Genomic DNA, 19,840 nt, shown 5'->3' on the forward strand with positions numbered 1-19,840 from the left:
GAGAGAGAAGTAGAGAAATATATGGATGGCTGGCTGGATGATGGATGGGCAGGCAGACAGCCAGCTGTGTACCCACAACATTGTTAACATCCGTTACGTTAAAGGGGTACAATCGGGGCGGGAGAAGAGTAGGGAGGGCAATCAGATTTTCTTTGACATAACATCCTATCAAAACAACTTGATGCCATTAATAGAGTGCCAGACGAATAGTCTAAGATCAGAATCCTAACCAAGACGCTGTCCTTAACCATCTGTGTGACTCTCAGGTCATCTGTCTGGGCTTGAGGTTTCTATGTGAAAACCAGGAGAAGGAGATCTATTCAGTGTAACTCACAGATACAAAAGTATACCTGTTCGAATATATAGTATCGTTACTACAATTCTCAACCCCCTCCCAGGAGAAATGATCAAGGAAAATCACTTACCTTTCCACATCTTGAGACAAACTCGTATTATCTCCTGTCTTCCCAAGCCTTCTTCCAGAAGTAAAGTGAAAAGTCCCTAAAGAGCCACTACTACGTTCATTTTGGGCTCCAAGTGTGATGAATTAAAGTGTTAATGTATCCAATTATAACTTACTAGTAGTAGGAATAATGAGAAATGGTCAACTGCATGGTGTATGCAGACGAAAGAGGTCAACACGTTCTGGGCCAGTCGTTTCATTAAGGACTGCTAAGGACAGTGTCGGAAACCTTTGCTCAAGTGGCCATCTTTTCCAAGATTGTTTTAGCTACGCTTTTTAAAAAAATTTTTTTTAATGTTTATTTATTTTTGAGACAGAGAGAGACAGAGCACGAATGGGGGAGGGTCAGAGAGAGGGAGACACAGAATCCGAAGCAGGCTCCAGGCTCTGAGCTGTCAGCCCAGAGCCTGACTCAGGGCTCGAACCCACGGATGGCGAGATCATGACCTGAGCTGAAGTCCGCTGCTGAACCAACTGAGCCACCCAGGCACCCCTATTTTATCTACTCTTAATCTCACTTCTTAGTCACTTCTTCCTTCCAAACTTCTTTTGTAACTGCTGCGAACCATATCGTTCTCAATACCCTTAATTTCCTATGATTAACGTGTAGCCCATAAACAACAAAAAAACCTCACGGTGTTTTATGCTACCACTCTGTCGCACGACAGAAGCCTGCTGTGACTGTCAGCCTCTGGGGACAGGCGACATGCCAGACACTACTTTCCCCCGGAAAACTGCCACAGCTTTGTTTGGAGGAAGGGGTGAAAACCTTCACAAACTCATCTCCTTCCGCTTACCCTCTCTCCCTCTACCCTAGCGACCCCGACTGCCTTATTCTTCAATTACACCAGGCTCTTTATCTCCTTCAAGCCCTGGGCTAGCTGTCGCTTCTGCCAGGGACTCTGCATGGATAGGTCCCCAATTCATTCAAGTCTCTACTGAAATGTCACCTCCTCATAGAAGCCTTCCTTCTTCCCACCCTCTCTAAAATAATCCCATCCCCATCACTCTCTATTCCCTTACCTGTTTTATCACCACCTGCTATTGGTATACACAGGTTTGCACACACGAACACACACACACACACACACGCACACACGCACACACGTTTACTTGTTTACTGTTCGTTTCCTTACCTAGAATACAAGCTCCATGAGGGCAGAGAACCTCATTCACCCGGTATCTCCAGTGGCTGGAAGAATGATTGGCACATAACAGCTACTCAGTAAATAGCTACTGAGTAAATGAATCGATAAAGGAGCAAATTCCGAAAAGTCTCAATATTCGCCTCTCTACAGTGCAAACAGAACCAGAAGGGTGACAGACACTGAGCGCCAACTTACAGGGTAGCTGCCTGAGAAAGTTGCTTGGCCTGAAATAGTTTTTTGCGACACGCCTAACTAGAAAAGGGCAGAACTAGAAGTTACGGGACAGACGGGGATTCTTTGACCTGGAGGCTGCGTGAATTGGCGGGACTTAAAAGCAGCTGCGAAAGTTCAAAGGTCCGAGCAGATCCGTGAAGCAGAAAGCCAGCCACGATGACGAAGCACTTCTCCCCGAAATATCAGGGCTCCTCCCTGAGGTAGCAGTCTACGGCCCTGGGAGGGTCAAGCCACAGTACTCCACTTCTCACTCAAGGCCGCCCACGGCCCTGGCTACCTGCCCACACCCATCCTTGAGATGCTGGAGGGCAGAAACCCGGCTGTTCTCAAGTGTTAAAGTTGAAAAAATCCAAGAACCCAATAAACCGGCTTCAAGGGTGAATTAACTAATAACAATGTTAATAACAGGATGGCATCTCCTCACTGCTAAGCAATGTGTTTCTGAAAGGAAAGGGAGAACATAGTACTAAAACAGAATTGTACTGGAACAGAACAAACGTAGGCAGCACCTGCTCTGGGTCTGAAAGAGAGAAAGAAAAAGCAGGGGGGAGAAGTTGGGAGGGTGAGGGACAGAGACAGACAAAGGGAGGGAGAAAACATGGAGTCTCTGAAAAGAGAAATACGAAACAGATTGATACCGAAGGATACGTCAAGATGTAGAGCTTGTTAGAAGAGGTGAAGGGTAAAGTAAAAATGAAGCTACGTTCCGTTTTAACAGGCATCTTTGGGTTATAAGCGACAGAAACTCAATTTGAACCGGCCGTGGGCAAAGCAGGGGTTGTGACTGGGCCTCAGGCGCAGGAGAGGCAGAGGCTGGAAAAGTACCAGCACGCTTTTTCCGTCTCCCATCCTTTCTTCTCTGTGTGTAATGCCTTCATTTTCTCCTCTTGCAGACTGGCTTCCTCCACCTGAATGTGGACATAGCCACAGATAGCTCTGGACTCACGCCTCACACTGGGCCACCTGAGAGGCCTCCCTCTTCCTTCATTCAAATTGGAAAAATCCAGGAGAATGACGCTGCTCGGCCCAGCCTGAAAGTCACATGCCCGTTACCTTGGCCAGAGGGTGGGATGCTACCACTGGCAACCCCCCCATCAGAAAGGCATGGTGGGACGAGGGGAGAGTCAACAGGACAGAAGAATGAACGAACAGAAAGCCAACCTGCGGAGGCTTCCCAAACTCGAGGCCGAGGCCAAGGACATACAAATCACTAGGGCGACCAAGGGACAGACCAATATCCAAGGATAGTCACTTATTCACTTATGCAGTATTTAATCATTTCTTGAACGTTTCAGTTTCAGGAATTGTCTAGAAGCACAAGTGAGGACAAAAGAGACGAGATCCCCACACGAGCTACTTCCAGATAAAAATAAAAGCTCTAAAGGAAATAAAGAACAGTGAGGTGCTGAACATCAAGCCGTGGTGAAGGGAAGGAAAGTCGTACTGGGGACGTAACGTATCATCTGAGCCTTGAACAGCAAGGGAAAGCCAGCTGAGCGGACATTCAGGCAGAGGGAACCACCCTGATTTCCCTTCTTCGGGAAGCCTTCTACTGAGAGAGAGCAAGCCCCTCCAGGCTCACCCTACACATAGGCGGTCGAGCCGGGTTTCCACGCAACTCTCATGGCATCTACCCTTGTCTCTTACAGCATTTGCACGGTTTGCAATTGCCTATTTATTTGCTGAATGTCTTGTTCCTCCACTAAAGCATAACGTCCATGAAGGCCAGAGCTATACCTGTGTGTTAAGATACTTCAGAAGTGTCTGCGAAATAAGTGAGTGAACGTGCTGAGGAAACATCTTCCAGATGCAGGGGAGGAGTCTCTGTAAATTCACAAAGGAACATCACGTAAAGGGATTTGGAAATGTGGTAGATTCAAAGATGCCGGGCAAAGAGATGCACCAGGCTTCTAGAAGAACATGCACTAGGCTTGGAACAGTGGTCATAAAACATCTTAACGCCCCTCCCTCCATACCTGACCCACTAGCCAATCAAAATTTACTCTTCCTCCTCCATTTCTTTCTCAGTCAAGTTGATCTCCATTCTAAGCCTGAAATATGAACTTTCACCTCCCCAGATGCAGTAACCCGTGTCCACTGATGGTACCCACTAAATCTCTCCCCCCCTCGCTGTGTCCCTCAGTTCAGGCTCTGCTCATTTCCTGCCCGCGGTGTTTCGAATTGTTGACTTATCTGGAGTCTCCCTCACCATCCGTGCTCCACAGTGTCTCCAGGGGCGAGGGGGTGTGGGGTCGGGAGAAGCACCCCCAACAGTGTATCTGATCAAGGTATTTTCCAGTTGAAAAAAAAACCCCTCGGTCAAGTTGGCACAGTAAAGTCAAGCTTCAAAGTACCCCTCTGCTCCGCAACAAATACAGAGTGCTAACAGACACTGCCAGGCCCCAAAACAAGAGAGAAACCTCCACAAACCAGAAACGGACGAGTAATGGAAGGGTGGTCAGCACGGCTGAGGCCTCAGGGCTGCGGGGCTCTTGATCTGGGAGCCAGGAGTCCAGCTCCTCACGTGTTAGGGGACCAGAGCCGGCCTTACTCCCTCTTTGATGTTAGGAGCTATCCGTGTTTGTGAGAGCCTGGGAAGAAAAGAAATAGTAGGGACAAAACCAGCGGCTAATTGTTTCCTGGGCTGTCACTTATTTGTAGCTGTGGGTCTAGAAGCTAGAAGACACGTGTGCAGCCTCAAGACTGGGAACTAAACCGAGTCACCGCCACCAGCATCTAAGACATCCCGGTTCCGTCACAGGGCACGAGCCCTGAGCTTCCTTTACAAGGGCTGCGCTGGGGGCTCTGAGGGAGCTGGGTGGAAAGAACCGGAAAAAGCAACGTAAAGGGGTAAACGTGAACGGTGGGGGAACAGCCTCTTGGTCAAAACAAGGCAGAAAACTAAAATTCCAAAATAGATTTTTTTTTTTTAAATGAAAGATGGCTGATAAAAGCAGCCATCAAAACGTAAATTCACAGGGTGTCTGGGTGGCTCAGTTGGTTCAGCGTCTGACATTTGATTTCGGTTCAGCCCCGTGTTGGGTGGCGCTCGGAACCTGCTTGGGATTCTCTCTCTCTCCCCCTCTCTGCCCCTCCCCTGCTCGTACTCGTCCCTTCTCTCTCTCCCCCTTCCCCCCCAACATAAACTTAAAATAAACTTAAAAACAAACACATGCATTCACTCCAAATGAAATCAACGTTCTACAGGATTCTATAAGATCTTCTATAAATCAATATTCTATATTGTCAGATGATTTTAAAATCCTAAACCAAGATTTTTAAAATAAATACAATTAAGAGAGATTATTACAGGAGTCATATCCGCAACAAGGACTACGCGAAAACCACAAAGGACAGATTGCAAGGTCCTGGTATTTACCTAGAAGAAGTTCCAAAAGAAGAAAATTAAGGTCATCACAAAAAAGCAATATTCAGAGCAAAAAGAGCTAGGAATTTTACAGAAAAGACGTGAATCCTCACATCAAAAATGATCTCCAGGGGCGCCTGGGTGGCGCAGTCGGTTGAGCGTCCGACTTCAGCCAGGTCACGATCTCGCGGTCCGTGAGTTCGAGCCCCGCGTCGGGCTCTGGGCTGATGGCTCAGAGCCTGGAGCCTGTTTCCGATTCTGTGTCTCCCTCTCTCTCTGTCCCTCCCCCGTTCATGCTCTGTCTCTCTCTGTCCCCCCAAAAATAAATAAACGTTGAAAAAAAATTAAAAAAAATGATCTCCAAAGACCAAGCGGGATAAAAACAACAACAACAAAAAAAAAAAACAAAAAACAAACCTATATGGAGAGACACTGGAGAAAAACAGAAGACCGTCTAGGATAATGAGAAACTCTCAAAAGCTACCAGTCCCTTCTTCAGACCTACAATAGCCCGCTGGCCATTCAGTCAGCACTCATTCGGCACCTGCGTCGAACCAAGTGAAGAAACAGAGATACCAATAAGGTCATCTCAGTCCTCCAAACCCCACAGTCCAGTGAAGACGGACACCCAGATGGCTCTTACAGCAGTGTGTTCAGCAGACGTGTGGACAAGGTACAGTGCATTGGCAGAAACCGCGGCAACGGCACGGAAAAGCCCTTCCTGATGGTTGTACTGAGCATTATTTGGACATGAATATACACTGCGGGAAACAAAATTAATTAAAGGCAAAATATGCCAAGGACTAACAGTATTAGCTAAGATTAACTGACGATTTACTATGTGCCTGACTTTCAGACATTATCTCACATCCATCCGCACGAAGCCCATTTTACAGGTGAGACAAGTTTACGGGGAGTAAAAAAACTCTCCAAAAGTCATAGACTTAATAATAAGCTGGAAGGTAGAGACTGGCTCCATAAAAATAACAAAATGCAGACTTTTATTTCTTTGACTGAATTCAGCGCACAAATGTAAGCTTTTTATTTGATGACAAGATGGAGAAGAGAAGGATTGTATTGACACAGCACCGAAGTGCTAACCTGGTTACTCTCCCTTGTTTGTCTGCCCTGCTCTGCTGTCCATGTGCATACAGGAAGCAAGGAGGAACGTGGGAAGACTGGCCGGACAGGTATATTTAAGTTTAAATAGATTCAAGGTTTGTTTCTTGCTGTCGTGATTACTAACACCTACATTTGTTGAAAAGGAGCGAAGGTTGACCCAAAATACTCAACTGTTTTAGGTATAAAGATTTTGTTTAAACTCACAGTAATATAACTTAAAAAAAATTTTTTTTTTAATATTTATTTTTGAGAGAGAGAGAGAGCATAAGCCAGGGAGGGGCAGAGAGAGAGGGAGACACAGAATCCGAAGCAGGCTCCAGGCTCTGAGCTGTCAGTACAGATCCCGATGCGGGGCTCGAACCTGAAAACTGGGAGATCATGACCTGAGCTAACATCGGACACCTAACCGACTGAGCCACCCAGGCACCCCATCATAGTAATATAACTTTTAACTGTAACTTTTAACAATAGCAGAACAGGCTTATGATGACCTAAGGCCTGCATGTTTGTTAAAAGAAATTCATGACTTCATCAAAACTACAAAAATGTTGGTTATAGGAAATCACATTTGGTCAGTGGCCTTGTGTTAATGAACCCACCTCTCTGTAAACGAGCACAACTCCGTTGCATTAGCTAATCAACCCACCACCATCTATCAGGTGGGTTCGATGGTTAGAGAATTTGGACTCCTGTTGTCTGACCGTTGTAGAGAGAAAACCAAGTCTGATGAATTTGGAAGGTACATCACGCACCCCCCCGTGCCGCGTGCTTAGCCACTACACCACACTGCCTGGGATTTGCCCGTCTCATGCCCCCACGTTCCTTCCCTCCTGTACAAGAATACCCTCAGATTTGACTCCGCTTTTGGAGCCTTGACATAGCTGACCAACATCTAAATCAATTCTTCCACGTTTTTAGATATTTTCTTTCTCTTGAACTCACTCTTTCCAGAGATCTTGCCTCTATTTAATTTATCACAGTCACTTTGAAAGGGAAATCCCAATCATTCCTTTTTTCTCCTACTTGCCCATGTTCCGTCTTTCTCTAAATACGCGCTTTCGCCTTTCTCCTCTCTTCTCAGAGAACCTGAACTCAAAAAACAACCTCCTCAAAAACAACTGATTTTAATAACTTATAAACTAATATAAATATAAATAAATGTATTACAGGGGCGCCTGGGTGGCTCAGTCAGTTAAGCATCTGACTTCGGCTCAGGTCATGATCTCACAGTCCATGAGTCTGAGCCCCACGTCAGGCTCTGTGCTGACAGCTCGGAGCCTGGAGCCTGTTTCGGATTCTGTGTCTCCCTCTCTCTCTGCCCCTCCCCTGCCCATGCTCCGTCTCTTTCTGTCTCAAAAATAAATAAAAACATTAAAAAAAAAGTTTAAAATAAATGTATTACATCTTCCAGAGAGTTTGCTTTTTACATTTTAGTTTGTATCTCTCAACTCTGGCGTACGAGGCTTATTAGTTCCTAATGTCACTCCAAGACATTTAATTTTCGTGAGCAAATGGGTAGCTGATTGGGAAGGGCCAGTCCTTGAGGCCTGAACAAAATCAGCCCTGGATATAAATGTGAAGGGTCTAATTTCCCAAGTTGGATGACTGATAATGACAGTAGAAAACAAAAAAGGCAGTAACGTCACCAACACACGCTACTTCTAGTAAAACTGCTTAACACAACTTTTTAACAACACTGAAAAGCTGTCTTTTTAAAATGTACCTTTCAAAAGAAATCTAGCTCGAATTTAAATATATGAGTGTGTGTGTATATACAATGGCCCATTTAAATGAAATCAACTGCAATTTCAGGACTTAACTAATTGAGAATAATGTAGTAAACTTTAATGCACACGTTTCTGAGAACCTATATCGGTTTTATAAAAGGAATACCATAATTTCTGTAAATAAATAATTTGATGGTGTGAAACACTCAATTGGGTATTTTTCAGACCCTTTTAATTAAGTTTACTCTAGTAGTTCAGTGAAACTCTGTTAGGATATTTTTTAAAACTCAATTAGGAGAGGCTGCCTAGCATAATAATAGAATAGGACCAAAGAGTATTAGAGTATTAATCATGTTCAGTCATTAATTAAATGTGCAACCTTACCTAAAGAACAATCTGAGCGTTAGCGCCTCATCTGTGTCAGAGAGATAATACACATCCTTCATTCCTCATACAACATAAGGTGTTGTCAGATCACATGATATACCATACATGAAAATGCTCTACGGGCGCCTGGGTGGCTCAGTCGGTTAAGCGTCCAACTTCAGCTCAGGTCATAATCTAATGGTTCATGGGTTCAAGCCCCGCGTCGGGCTCTGTGCTGACAGCTCAGAGCCTGGAGCCTGCTTGGGATTCTGTGTCTCCCTCTCTCTCTCCCTCTGCCTCTCCTCTGCTTGTGCTTTCTCTCTCTCTCTCTCTCTCTCAAAAATAAACATTAAAAAAAATGAAGACGACTTTGGTTAAATATACACCTGCCCTATGACCCATAAATGCCACTCTTAAGTGTATGCCCAAGAGAGCTGAATATGTACGTCCACAAAAAGCCTTACATAAGGATGTTCGTAACAGCTTTACTCATAATAGCCAAGGACTATATACACACCAAATGCTCATCAACAGAAGATAGGTAAACAAACTGTGGTATATAAGTTATATCTCAATAAAGCACTGTTAGCGTTAAAAATCTATTTTTAAAAGGAATTTATAGTGAATAAATGGGAATTTTGTTGTTAAAGGAATCGACTTTGACACTTGTATTTTTTATATTCCTAAAAGAAAGTCAGTTGTTATAAACCCGCTAAAAGTATTAATCATCCATTCATCTAATATCTATTGAGTGATCCCACCCCCAGGCATGTACTAAGGGCTAGGGACAATGCTCTTGCCCTTTAGAAATTCACAGTTTTGCAAGAGATACAGGCATGTATATAAATGTGCTCTGACAGAGGCATGACAGAGGTATAGAGGCATTGTGCACACAACGGAGACAATGTTCTACTCTACCTGAGAATATCAAGGAGATTCAGGACTATCAGCTGGAGACCCTGAATCTCCTGCAGGAACATGGCCCCCTTCCCGATGAGTTTGAGCCTACCTTGCAATGGGCCCTAAATCTAAGAGAAAAGAAACTGGCCCGATCACGCCAACTGTGTCTAGCTAGGTGCCCGAGACCATAAAATTAGATTTGCGTGAAGGATTTTTTTTAAGCCATGATTGCCACCAGACTATAAGGTATACATTTCTTGTACCATCTTTGACCTAAAACAACTTAAACAGATGCAAAAAAGGATAAACTTTTCAGTTCCTGTCCCAGATTAATGAGCAGAACTAGTTTCGGTCTCAGGTCCTTCCTGTGTGTCCCACCTTGCCACGTGTAACTAGTTAAATGCGCGATCAAGTCTGGAGACACGACACAGGTCGACAGGGTGGAGTAGAACATCACTCATTCAGTCCGCCAGTCATTCAACAATGTATTGTAGTAGGTGAGAACGTGGATTCTGGAGCCAAAACACCGAGCTTATAATCTTGGCTCTGCCGCTAACTAGCTGTGTGAACTAGCTACTCAACCTCTTTCTACCTTACTTTCCTCCTCAGTAAAATGGGGCCAAAACCGCAACTGTCTCAAAGGGTTATTATGAAGATTAAATGAGTTAACATATATGAAGTCGTCAGAAGAGTCTTTGTCACATAGTTAAATGTCATAAACTTGCTTGCTAATATAGGGGGTCCAAAAAGTTAGGGAATACAGGAGAAAACTTATTTTTACATAGTATGCTAATTACATTTTACGTGAATACATTCACTGTTCTTCTATAGATTCTAGACACTGTTTCAGGTAAAGTACCTCTAAATTTAAAGCAATGTGTCCAATTGTCAACCTAAAAAAAAAAAAAAAAAAAGAACTACAATAAATACAAGACAGAGTGTCCCCCAAAGTCTGGAAACACAGTGAAAATCGTGTATTTATTATAAATTTTTTCAGATTAACAATTAGACTCATTGCTGTAAGTTTTCTTCATCTGAAAAACTGTCTGGAGGTTGAAGAGAGACACTGGGAAAGTCATTTGAAATGTTAACAAACTATTTGAAAACAAGTTTCTCCTGCTCCCCAAGTTTTCGGAGTTGTTTTCTCAAATTTTCCCCCCTGTAGCCAACGGGAATACTTTCCAAGACCCCCAGTGGATGCCTGAAACTGCAGATACTATCAAACCCTACCTGTGTTTTCTTCTACACACACATACCTATGATGGAGCTTAACTTATAAATTAGACACAGTCAGAGATTAACAACAACAGTAATAAAATAGACCAATTATAAGAATATACCATAACGGAAGTTATTACATGAATGTGGTCTCTCTCAAACTATCTTATTGTACTCCACTCACTTTTCTCCATGTGATGATGTGAGATAAAACACCTACGTGATGAGATGAAGTGAAGCGAATGATGGAGACACTGTGTCATAGCACGAGGCTACTACCTGCCTTCTGAACCACGTATCAGAAGGAGGCTCATCTGCTTCCGGACGATAGTTGACTACGGGTAACTGAAACTGTGAAAACTGAAACCACAGATAAAGCGGGGACTACTGTAGGGACGCCTGGGTGGCTCAGTTGGTTAAGCACCCAACTCTCGATTTCAGCTCAGGTCATGATCTCGCAGTTCGCGAGCTCGAGCCCCGCATCGGGCTCTCTCTGCTGTCGGCGCAGAGCCTGCTTCAGATGCTCTGTCCCCCTCTCTCTGCCCCTCCTATGTGTGCTGCCCCTCTCTCAAAAATAAATAAACATTAAGAAATGGGGGGGGGGCTACTGTAATACTATTATGAAGTACTGAGCATGAGATGTGTGATAGCTGCTGTTGTAATGTTGGAAATAGAGCATGGGCAAAGCAGACATAAAACATTCCTGCTCTCAGGGCACCTGGGGGGCTCAGTTTGGTTAAGCATCTGACTCTTGATTTCAGCTCAGGTCATGATTTCACAGTTAGTGAGTTCGAGCCCCACACTGGGCTCTGTGCTGACAGCATGGAGCCTGCTTAGGATTCTGTCTCCCTCTCCCTCTCTCTGCCTCTCCTCCCCTTGCTCTCTCTCTCTCTCTCTCAAAAATAAAATAAATTTTAAAAAATTAAAAAAAAAATTCCTGCCCTCATAAAACGTAGGTTTTAGTAGGAATAAATAGACAATAAATAATAAAATAAAACATGCCCTATGTCAGATAAGAAAAGCTATGAAGAAAACTAAAACAGAAGGTGGCTAGGGCCTATCAGTGCAATTGTGGGATGGGGCTGATTTTTCATAAATAGGGTAAATAAGAGGCCTCACTAAAAAGATGACTTTCTCAGCGGAGATCTGAAGTACGTGACAAAACAATGCAGGTATCTGGGGATGAACACTCAGGCAAAGGGAACAGCAAGTGTAAAAGCCAATCGTGGAACACCCCCCAAAAGTCTTTTTCTATAATTTCTTCTATTTTTATCTTTTTTTCTTTGCCTCTTCTTGACAGCCTGTATCTCAGGTAGGATCCAGCTACAGACCACTTGGATCACTACAATTTCTCTTCCGTTAATTTCTCAATACAAACTTCACTCTCTGCTTTTCTTTTCTGATACAATAAAATCATTCTCATTCAGTGGTTTTTCAGGTATCATACTTCCTATCTCAAGTCTTTTGCTTTTTTTATGACTTCCATTCAATAAAAATTTACTGAGGTCTAGTACGTGCCAAGGCCTGCTGGTAAAAAGATGATTATCACATGACATGTACCTTCAGAATCTAGTTAAGGATAAATATATACACACACACACATACATAAAGTGGATAAAATATACTGTAAAAAACACCTCGCTGATATTATGAATAAAACGCCACAGCAATTAATTCTTCCCAGTAAGCAAAAGAAGACACAGTCGGAGATACAGAGGAAAAGCCTCCTGAGCTAGGATCTGATGACTAAGTAGGAACTCAACAAACAGACAGCAGGAAACAACTAGTACAGGGAAGAAGAAACATCTTAAGTATCAGCACAGAGATGTGAAAGCAAATAATACATTAGGATGTATTAGGATGTATTAGGATTGTATTGCTTGGATGCAATGTGTTAGCTTAGAAGACTAAGGAAATAAGAGTAGAAATGTCGATTGGGAACATGCTAAGAGGCCTGACTTTATCCCAAGAGCCAGTGGCTCCCAAATTATTTTGACCACACACCCTATCAGTCACAAAATGTTATGCATATATCTATATCTATATCTGTATCTATCTATCTATATATATATATACACACACACACACATATATACACATATATATGTGTATACACATATATACACATAGATATATACACATATACACATACATATATACACATATACACATATATATGTGTATACACATATATATGTGTATATGTGTGTGTGTGTATATGTATGTTTCTATATCTATATATATATACACACACACATATATACACATATATACATATATACACACATATATACTCATACATGTATATATGTGTATATATGTGTGTGTATATATACATATATATAAATATATGTTTGTTTACGTATAAATTATGCCAATAACTACTATTCTAGTATATTACACTCATTAGGAAACAAATACAAAAAGAGAAATGTGTAAAATATAAAGATGTAATAGGTAATATTTTCCTCCAACAGAATTATTTTTCACTAATTAATATCTACTAACTTAAAGAATACTGTGTGCCAATGTTACCAATCAATAACCACTGTCACTTCCATAATCAACAAATGAATATACGATGCTTCTGTTGACAATTCAGTTCTCACTTGCATTTTTCTTGCTCTCTTCATGCTACCAAGTCATCAAGAATATTTTCAAAGCCCAAAATAGTATACATGTGCTTACTTCTTTGATCTTAAGCTCAGCTGTTAAGAAATCTGAAAAACCTTTACGATAGTGAATTTAAATATATCCAAATATACCATACCTTATAAAAGGTATAAATGCATAAACAAGCTTGCTTACAATTTCATGCTTATCTACTTTATCTCTCAAAACAGCTCACAAACGCTTCAGCGTAGGGGCTGATCCTCTCTCTTTCCACTTAAAAAAAAAAATCATCATAGTGCTCAGCACAGTGATAAAATAGCTGCTCCGTAAAGTACAAAAATGATTACATTCCTTTCACTGTTATCCAAAATATTAGGCCTTTTTAAAACTTAATTCTTGGGGATGCAAACCTTTAATCAGTATTTTATTTTAATTTGTAATGATTAATTTAATGCTCATAGAAGTTGATGCCTTCACAATTTTGAGATTAAGAAGCCTAGCATGATCAAAAACCAAGAAGATGTTCTCCAATATCATCATTAAACGTCACACCGGACCTTAAGTAAACACTTCAGAAATAAAGAGGATACACACCATGACCGAGTGGGATTTATACCAGGAATGCAAGGTTGGTGCCCATATGGAAATCAATCGATGCAATACACCGTATCAACAGAATAAAGGAGAAAAAACACATAATCATCTCAGTAGCTGCAGAAAAAGCATTTGACAAAAGTCAACAGCCTTTCCTTATAAAAACATTCAACAAACTAACAATAGAACTCCAGTGGCTCAGTTAAGCCTTGGCTCAGGTCATGACCTCACCGGTTCGGTTTGTGAGTTCGAGCCCTGCCTTGGCCTCAGCCCCGGGCTCTCTGCTGTCAGCCCAGAGCTTCTATCCCCCTCCCTCTGGGCTCTCCCCTGCCTGCACGCCTGCGCTCTCTCTCAAACTAAACATTAAAAAACAAAACAACTCCATCAACCTTCTGATAAAAAGCATCTATAAAAACCCACACCTAACATCATACTTAATGGTGAAAGACTGAAAGCTTTCCTCTCAAGATCAGGAATGAAACTGATTCTCACCATTTCTATTCAATGTTGTACAGGAGGTTTTAGCCAAGGCAATTAAGCAAGAAAAAGAATTAAGATGCATCCTCATCGGAAAGGAAAAGTAAAACTATCTCTATGTGCAGATGACATGATATTGCGTGTAGGAAATCCTTAGGAATCTTAAAAAAAAAAACCAAAAACTATTACAGCTAATAAACAAGTTCAGCAAAGTAGCAGGATACAAGAGCAATATACAAAAATAACTCGAACGGTTGTATTTCTATACATTAGCAACAAGTAATCTAAAAATGGGATGAAGAAAATAATCCCATTTACAATAGCACCAAAGAGAATAAAATACTTATGACTATATTTACCGAAAGAAATGTAAGCCTTGTGCACTGAAAACTACAAAAGATTTATGAAAGAAGGCGTGGGGCGCCTGGTGGCTCAGTCGGTTGGGCAACTGACTTCAGCTCAGATCATGATCTCGCAGTCAGTGAGTTCAAGCCCCGCATCGGGCTCTGTGCTGAGAGTTCAGAGCCTGGAGCCTGCTTCCAATTCTGCGTCTCCCTCTCTCTCTCTGCCCTTCCCCCGCTTGCACTCTCTCTCTGTCTCTCAAAAATGAATACACGTTAAAAAATTTTTTTAAAAAGAAAGAAGACCTTAAAGGGAAGATATCTGGTGTTTGTGGATTGGAGGAACTGATGTTTGTTAAGATGGCAATATTCTCAAAATTGATCTACAGGTTCAGTGCAATCTTGATAAAAATTCTAGCTGCTTTTTTTTTTTTTACAGAAATTAACAAGCGAATGCTAAACTTGATAGGGAAATGCAAAGGACCCAGAAAGGCCACAACAATTATTGAAAAAGAACAAAGCTGGAGGACTCACCTTTATTTCAAAATTTACTACATAGCTACAGTAATCAAAATAGTGTGGCACTGGCATATAGACATATAGATCAGTAGAACAGAATTGAGAGAACAGGAGGTGCCTGGGTGGCTTAGTCAGTTAAGCATCGGCCTCTTGGTCTTGGCTCAGGTCATGATCTCATGGTTCATGAGATCGAGCCCCACATCGGGTTCCACACTGACAGCACAGAGCCTGCTTGGGATTCTCTCTCCCTCTCTCTCTCTCTCTCTGCCTCTCTCCCGCTCATGCTCTCTCTTTCTCAAAATAAATAAATAAACTTTTTTTTTTTAATTGAGGGTACAGAAATAAAACCTTACATCTATGGTCAACTGATTTTTATAAGGGTGCCAGTATAATTCAATGGGGGAAGGAATAGTCTTTTCAGCAGGTAGTAGTGGGACAACTGAATATCTACACGCAAAAGAATGCGACTGGAACTCTACTTCACGCCATACGCAAAAATTTAGATCCAAGATCTAAATGGAAGAGCTAAAACATTGAAACTCTTCGAAAAAAACATAGGTGTGAATCTTCATGACCTTAGATTAAGCAATGACTTCTTACATATGACACTTAAGGCACAAGCACCAAAGGAAAACAGACAAACTGGACTTCATCAAAATTTAATCGAGCAAGTAAAAAAGACAACCTAAGAATGGGAGAAGATATTTGCAAGTCACAAGAGAGAGGTCTTGTATCCAGAATATAAAAAACTCGACACATAAAAAGAAAAGAAAAAAACCCCACCAATTAAAAATGGACAAAGGATTTGTACAGCCATTTCTTCAAAGAAGATATATAAATGGCCAACAAGGGCATAGAAAGATGCTCAACATCATTAGTCTTTGGGGAAACGTAAATGGAAACCACAGCGAGATACTACTTTTCACCTCCAGTAGGATGGCTCTAATCGAAAAGATGGACAAGAACAAGTGTTGTCAAGGATACGGAAAAACAGGAACCCTCTTACATTGCTGGTAAGAATGTAAAATGGCGCGGCTGCTAAGGAAAACCAGTTACTGGTTCCTCAAAAAGCTGAACATTGAATTGCCATCCGACCCAGCAACTCCACTCCTAAGTATACACCCAACGGAACTGAAAGCAGAGGCTCAAACTGACACTTGCAGGCTTTTGTTCATTGCAGCCCAATTCACAAGAGCCAAAATGTGAAAACAACCCAAGAATCTACCATCAGATGAATAAACAAAATGTGGTATGTTTATACAATGGAACGTTATTCAGCTACAAAAAGAATGAAGTTCACGTCAAGTATGTGAAATGAGCCAAAAACAAAAGGGCAAATACTATATGATTCACTTCCATGAGGTACCCCGAAGAGGTGAATTTATAGAGAGAGAAGGTAGATTAGAGATCAGCAGGAGAGCTTTATTGCCCAATGATTATGGAGACGCTTTTTTTTTTTTAAAGTTTACTTATTTATGTTGAAAGAGAAAGTGAGCACGGGAGGGACAGAGAGAGAGAGAGAGAGAGAGAGAGAGAGAGAGAGAGAGAGAGACTTCCAAGCAGGTTCCACACTGTCAGCATGGAGCCCAGCACAGGGCTTGAATTCACAAACTGTGAGATCACGACCTGAGCCAAAACCAAGAGTCAGACGCTCAACCAACTGAGCCACTCAAGTGCCCCACAGTTAATGGAGTTTCTGCCTGGGGTGATGAAAGTTTTGGAAGTAGACAGTGGCAATGGTTGTGCCACACTGTGAATGTAATTAAGGTCACGGAATTGCATGCTTAAAATGACCAATTTGGTTATTTACATTTTATCCCAATTTTTAAAAGTTAACAATATACCTAAAACCACAGGATTGTATACTTTAGATGGGTGAATTGTCTGACATGTGAATTATATTGCAATAAAGCTGATTTTTAAAATGTGAAGAAAAAAAGAAAAAGAAACGAGTTCTCAGGCTATAAAAAGGACATGGGAGAATCTTAAATGCAGACTGTCAAGTAAAGAAAGGAGTCTGAAAAAGCTACATCGTATATGATTCCAATTACATAATATTCTGGAAAAGCCAAAACTATAAAGACAATAAAAAGATCAGTGGCTACCAAGGGTTCCAGGCAGGGGAGAAAGGAGGAACAGGTAGAACACAGGACATTTTCAAGGCAGTGAAACTATTATGATCCTGGAGTGGCAGATACACGACGTGCGTTTTTCAAAACCCACAGAACAGAACACCAAGAGTGAACCCTACGGTCAACAAAGGACTTTAGCGAACGTGTTAATACTGGTTATTAGTCAATTGTTACAAATGTGCCACACTAATGCGAGATGTTAACTGGAGAGGCAGTGTGTGCGGATGGCGAAGGGTATGTGGGAACTCTGTACTTTCTGTGTAAATCTGTAAATCTTTTCTCTAAATCTCAAGCTGCTCTTAAAAAAGGTCTCTTCTAAAAATGTATGCTTCACACAAAGACTGCACTGAATTGTATCCTTTTCTCATGATTCATAAGACTATTCACTTTAAATGCTAATTATAATTTTACATTAGATGGGGAGGAAATGCTTGGTTTTTTTAGCATTACAGAATACCAGACGTTTCCAAGTCATCTCCGTTTGGTATTCCCCATAACTGTTCCCTACTTCACCTCCTCCTCCACCCCCGACAAAATTATTTTATGACCTAAATTTTTGTATTCCTATACTTCCATCTAGATAGTCTTTGAGGATTCTGGAGCCTGTGGAAACGCTTCCTTACATTTATGACTAAATTCCAGTCCAATTATAATTGTGAATTACAGTGACCTTATTACACCAAGCTGCCATGCTTCCTGTCTTATTCACTTTGTTCATCTTCTACGAGCTATCGTTCTATCGGGAACCTTACGTGTGTTAGTTTTACACATTCCTTTGAAAGAAAATTGCTCTCTCAGGCACTGAAGAGTCAACACAAAGTCTTGTGGAAACTGTAACTGTCCCAGAAAAAGGGAGCTGATACATTTGAGCATAACTTTCCCCCAGCTCCTGCTTCAAAATGATCCCTTCCCAAACGTCTAATCTTTAGTGGCACACCATACACATTTCTTTTACCTTGGTCTTTTCCAGCTTCGTCTACGTGTTGAAAATCTTTTAGTGTCTGAAGTTTACAGAACCCCTCTCTGCAATGCTGGATAACTTTCTTTGATCCATTCTTGATGAGATAATCCATGAGCGTAAGGGATTTATACACATGACGCCAGCTCTTCCCATGGTCACCGAGTCTCTGCCACAGCATATTCATAATCTCTGACAGAGAAATTGTGTTGAAAGTCAGGTCACTGATATCTAACATGAGAGAACTCGAAGGACCCCAAGGGTCATTGGAAGTTGCTTCCCTGACTTTTATTTCGGCATCTGAGTAATTCTTCATGAAGTTTTTCACTTGCCTCCTGAATGCCATCGGTAAGAAGTTTGAAGGTGGGATGGGGGTGTGAGCAACGGAAAAGGAGTTCATATAATTGGTTTATAAAATTGAGAGGTAACTGGCCCCCCGTTCTGCTGCTCCCAAACACAAATGATTAATCTCCATTTTGACGAGGCATCAATTTCCTGCAAAGCAAAGCACAAAAAATAGGTAAGTGAAAGCTTTTCTGAGAAGTCTACAGAAGACCAAGTCAGTGTGAGAAATCTAGTTTTACTTAGAAATCAGCCCCTCACTTACATGAGCCAGAATTGAGGGCACTATATAAAATTCTCCTAGGAGCTGTATGGGAAAATCTCTCACGAGGGATTGGCCCATATTATGTGAAGAAATATAGGTGGTGTTTTTAGTCCTAAACGTTTCTGCAGAAAATTTTCACTCAATCACTCAACCTCTTTGGCCAGAAATAAAATTATCTTAAAGCATTACATGGACAGTGGGCAAGTCAGTTTAAGAAAATGGAACTTGGGGGGCACCTGGGTGGCTCAGTCGGTGAAGCATCTGGCTTCGGCTCAGGTTGTGATCTCACGGTTCGCGGGTTCGAGCCCCGCGTGGGGCTCTGTGCTGACAGCTCAGAGCCTGGAGCCTGCTTGGGATTCGGTGTCTCCCTCTCTCTCTGCCTGTTCCCTGCTCGCTCGCTCTCTCTCTCAAAAATAAATAAATAAACATTAAAAACAAAGAAAATGGAACTTGTGCTCTGACATCTCATGCTTAAAACTTGTCTTGTATAAAACAGTGTGTCCCGAAGGTAATTAAGACGGTTAACGACTGAGTCTTAGCGTCATCAAGGGACCCCGTGGTTGTATTCTTCTTAGAACTACATACAAGTCACTAGAATCAGATCTAAATATGTTCTGCTTTCTTGTTAATCTGAAAGTAGGGAGGGTTGTGGACTATTCACCCCTGCACCTCAGCAGACTCCACATCTAACTCAGGGTACCCTCAACCAATGTGTAAGGTTAATAAGGTCAAGGAAAAGGTTAAATTACTTTCTTTACTGGGCTTCAGTAAAGGAAGTATGTGTTTAGGACTAAACAATGTCAATAGTGTAATTCAAATGGGGGTAACAACGTCCCTAAAACCTGGAGTGATTATCAGTGGGATCTGTCAGATCCCAGAACAAGGGCGCACAAAGCGTGCCCACTGAGGTTGACACAAAATACAATAAAACCTTAAACGGTTTTAAGGTTTTGAGATCTGCAGCCCCACAACCTTAAATGATGCTTCTGATCAATTCACAGCTCACATGAAACCATTCCCTTCCCCCTTTGTCATTGCTTTGCATTAAGGTGGG

The 19,840-nt window shown here is 41.8% G+C and overlaps 1 protein-coding gene across 6 annotated transcripts in view; it reads right to left on the reverse strand.

The window, feature by feature from the left end:
- The window catches only part of ENTHD1 (ENTH domain containing 1), a 104,189-nt gene that overhangs the window by 80,579 nt on the left and 3,770 nt on the right, over nt 1-19,840 (reverse strand). For all 6 annotated transcript variants that reach the window (XM_047865401.1, XM_047865402.1, XM_047865404.1 and 3 more), the window contains one exon: nt 18,177-18,674. In XM_047865401.1, coding sequence (XP_047721357.1) covers nt 18,177-18,579 — 403 coding nt within the window. In that variant the 5' untranslated portion in view covers nt 18,580-18,674. The remainder of the gene's footprint in view (nt 1-18,176; nt 18,675-19,840) is intronic.

This window comes from Prionailurus viverrinus, chromosome B4 (genome assembly GCF_022837055.1).
Source record: "Prionailurus viverrinus isolate Anna chromosome B4, UM_Priviv_1.0, whole genome shotgun sequence".
NCBI lineage: Eukaryota > Metazoa > Chordata > Mammalia > Carnivora > Felidae > Prionailurus > Prionailurus viverrinus.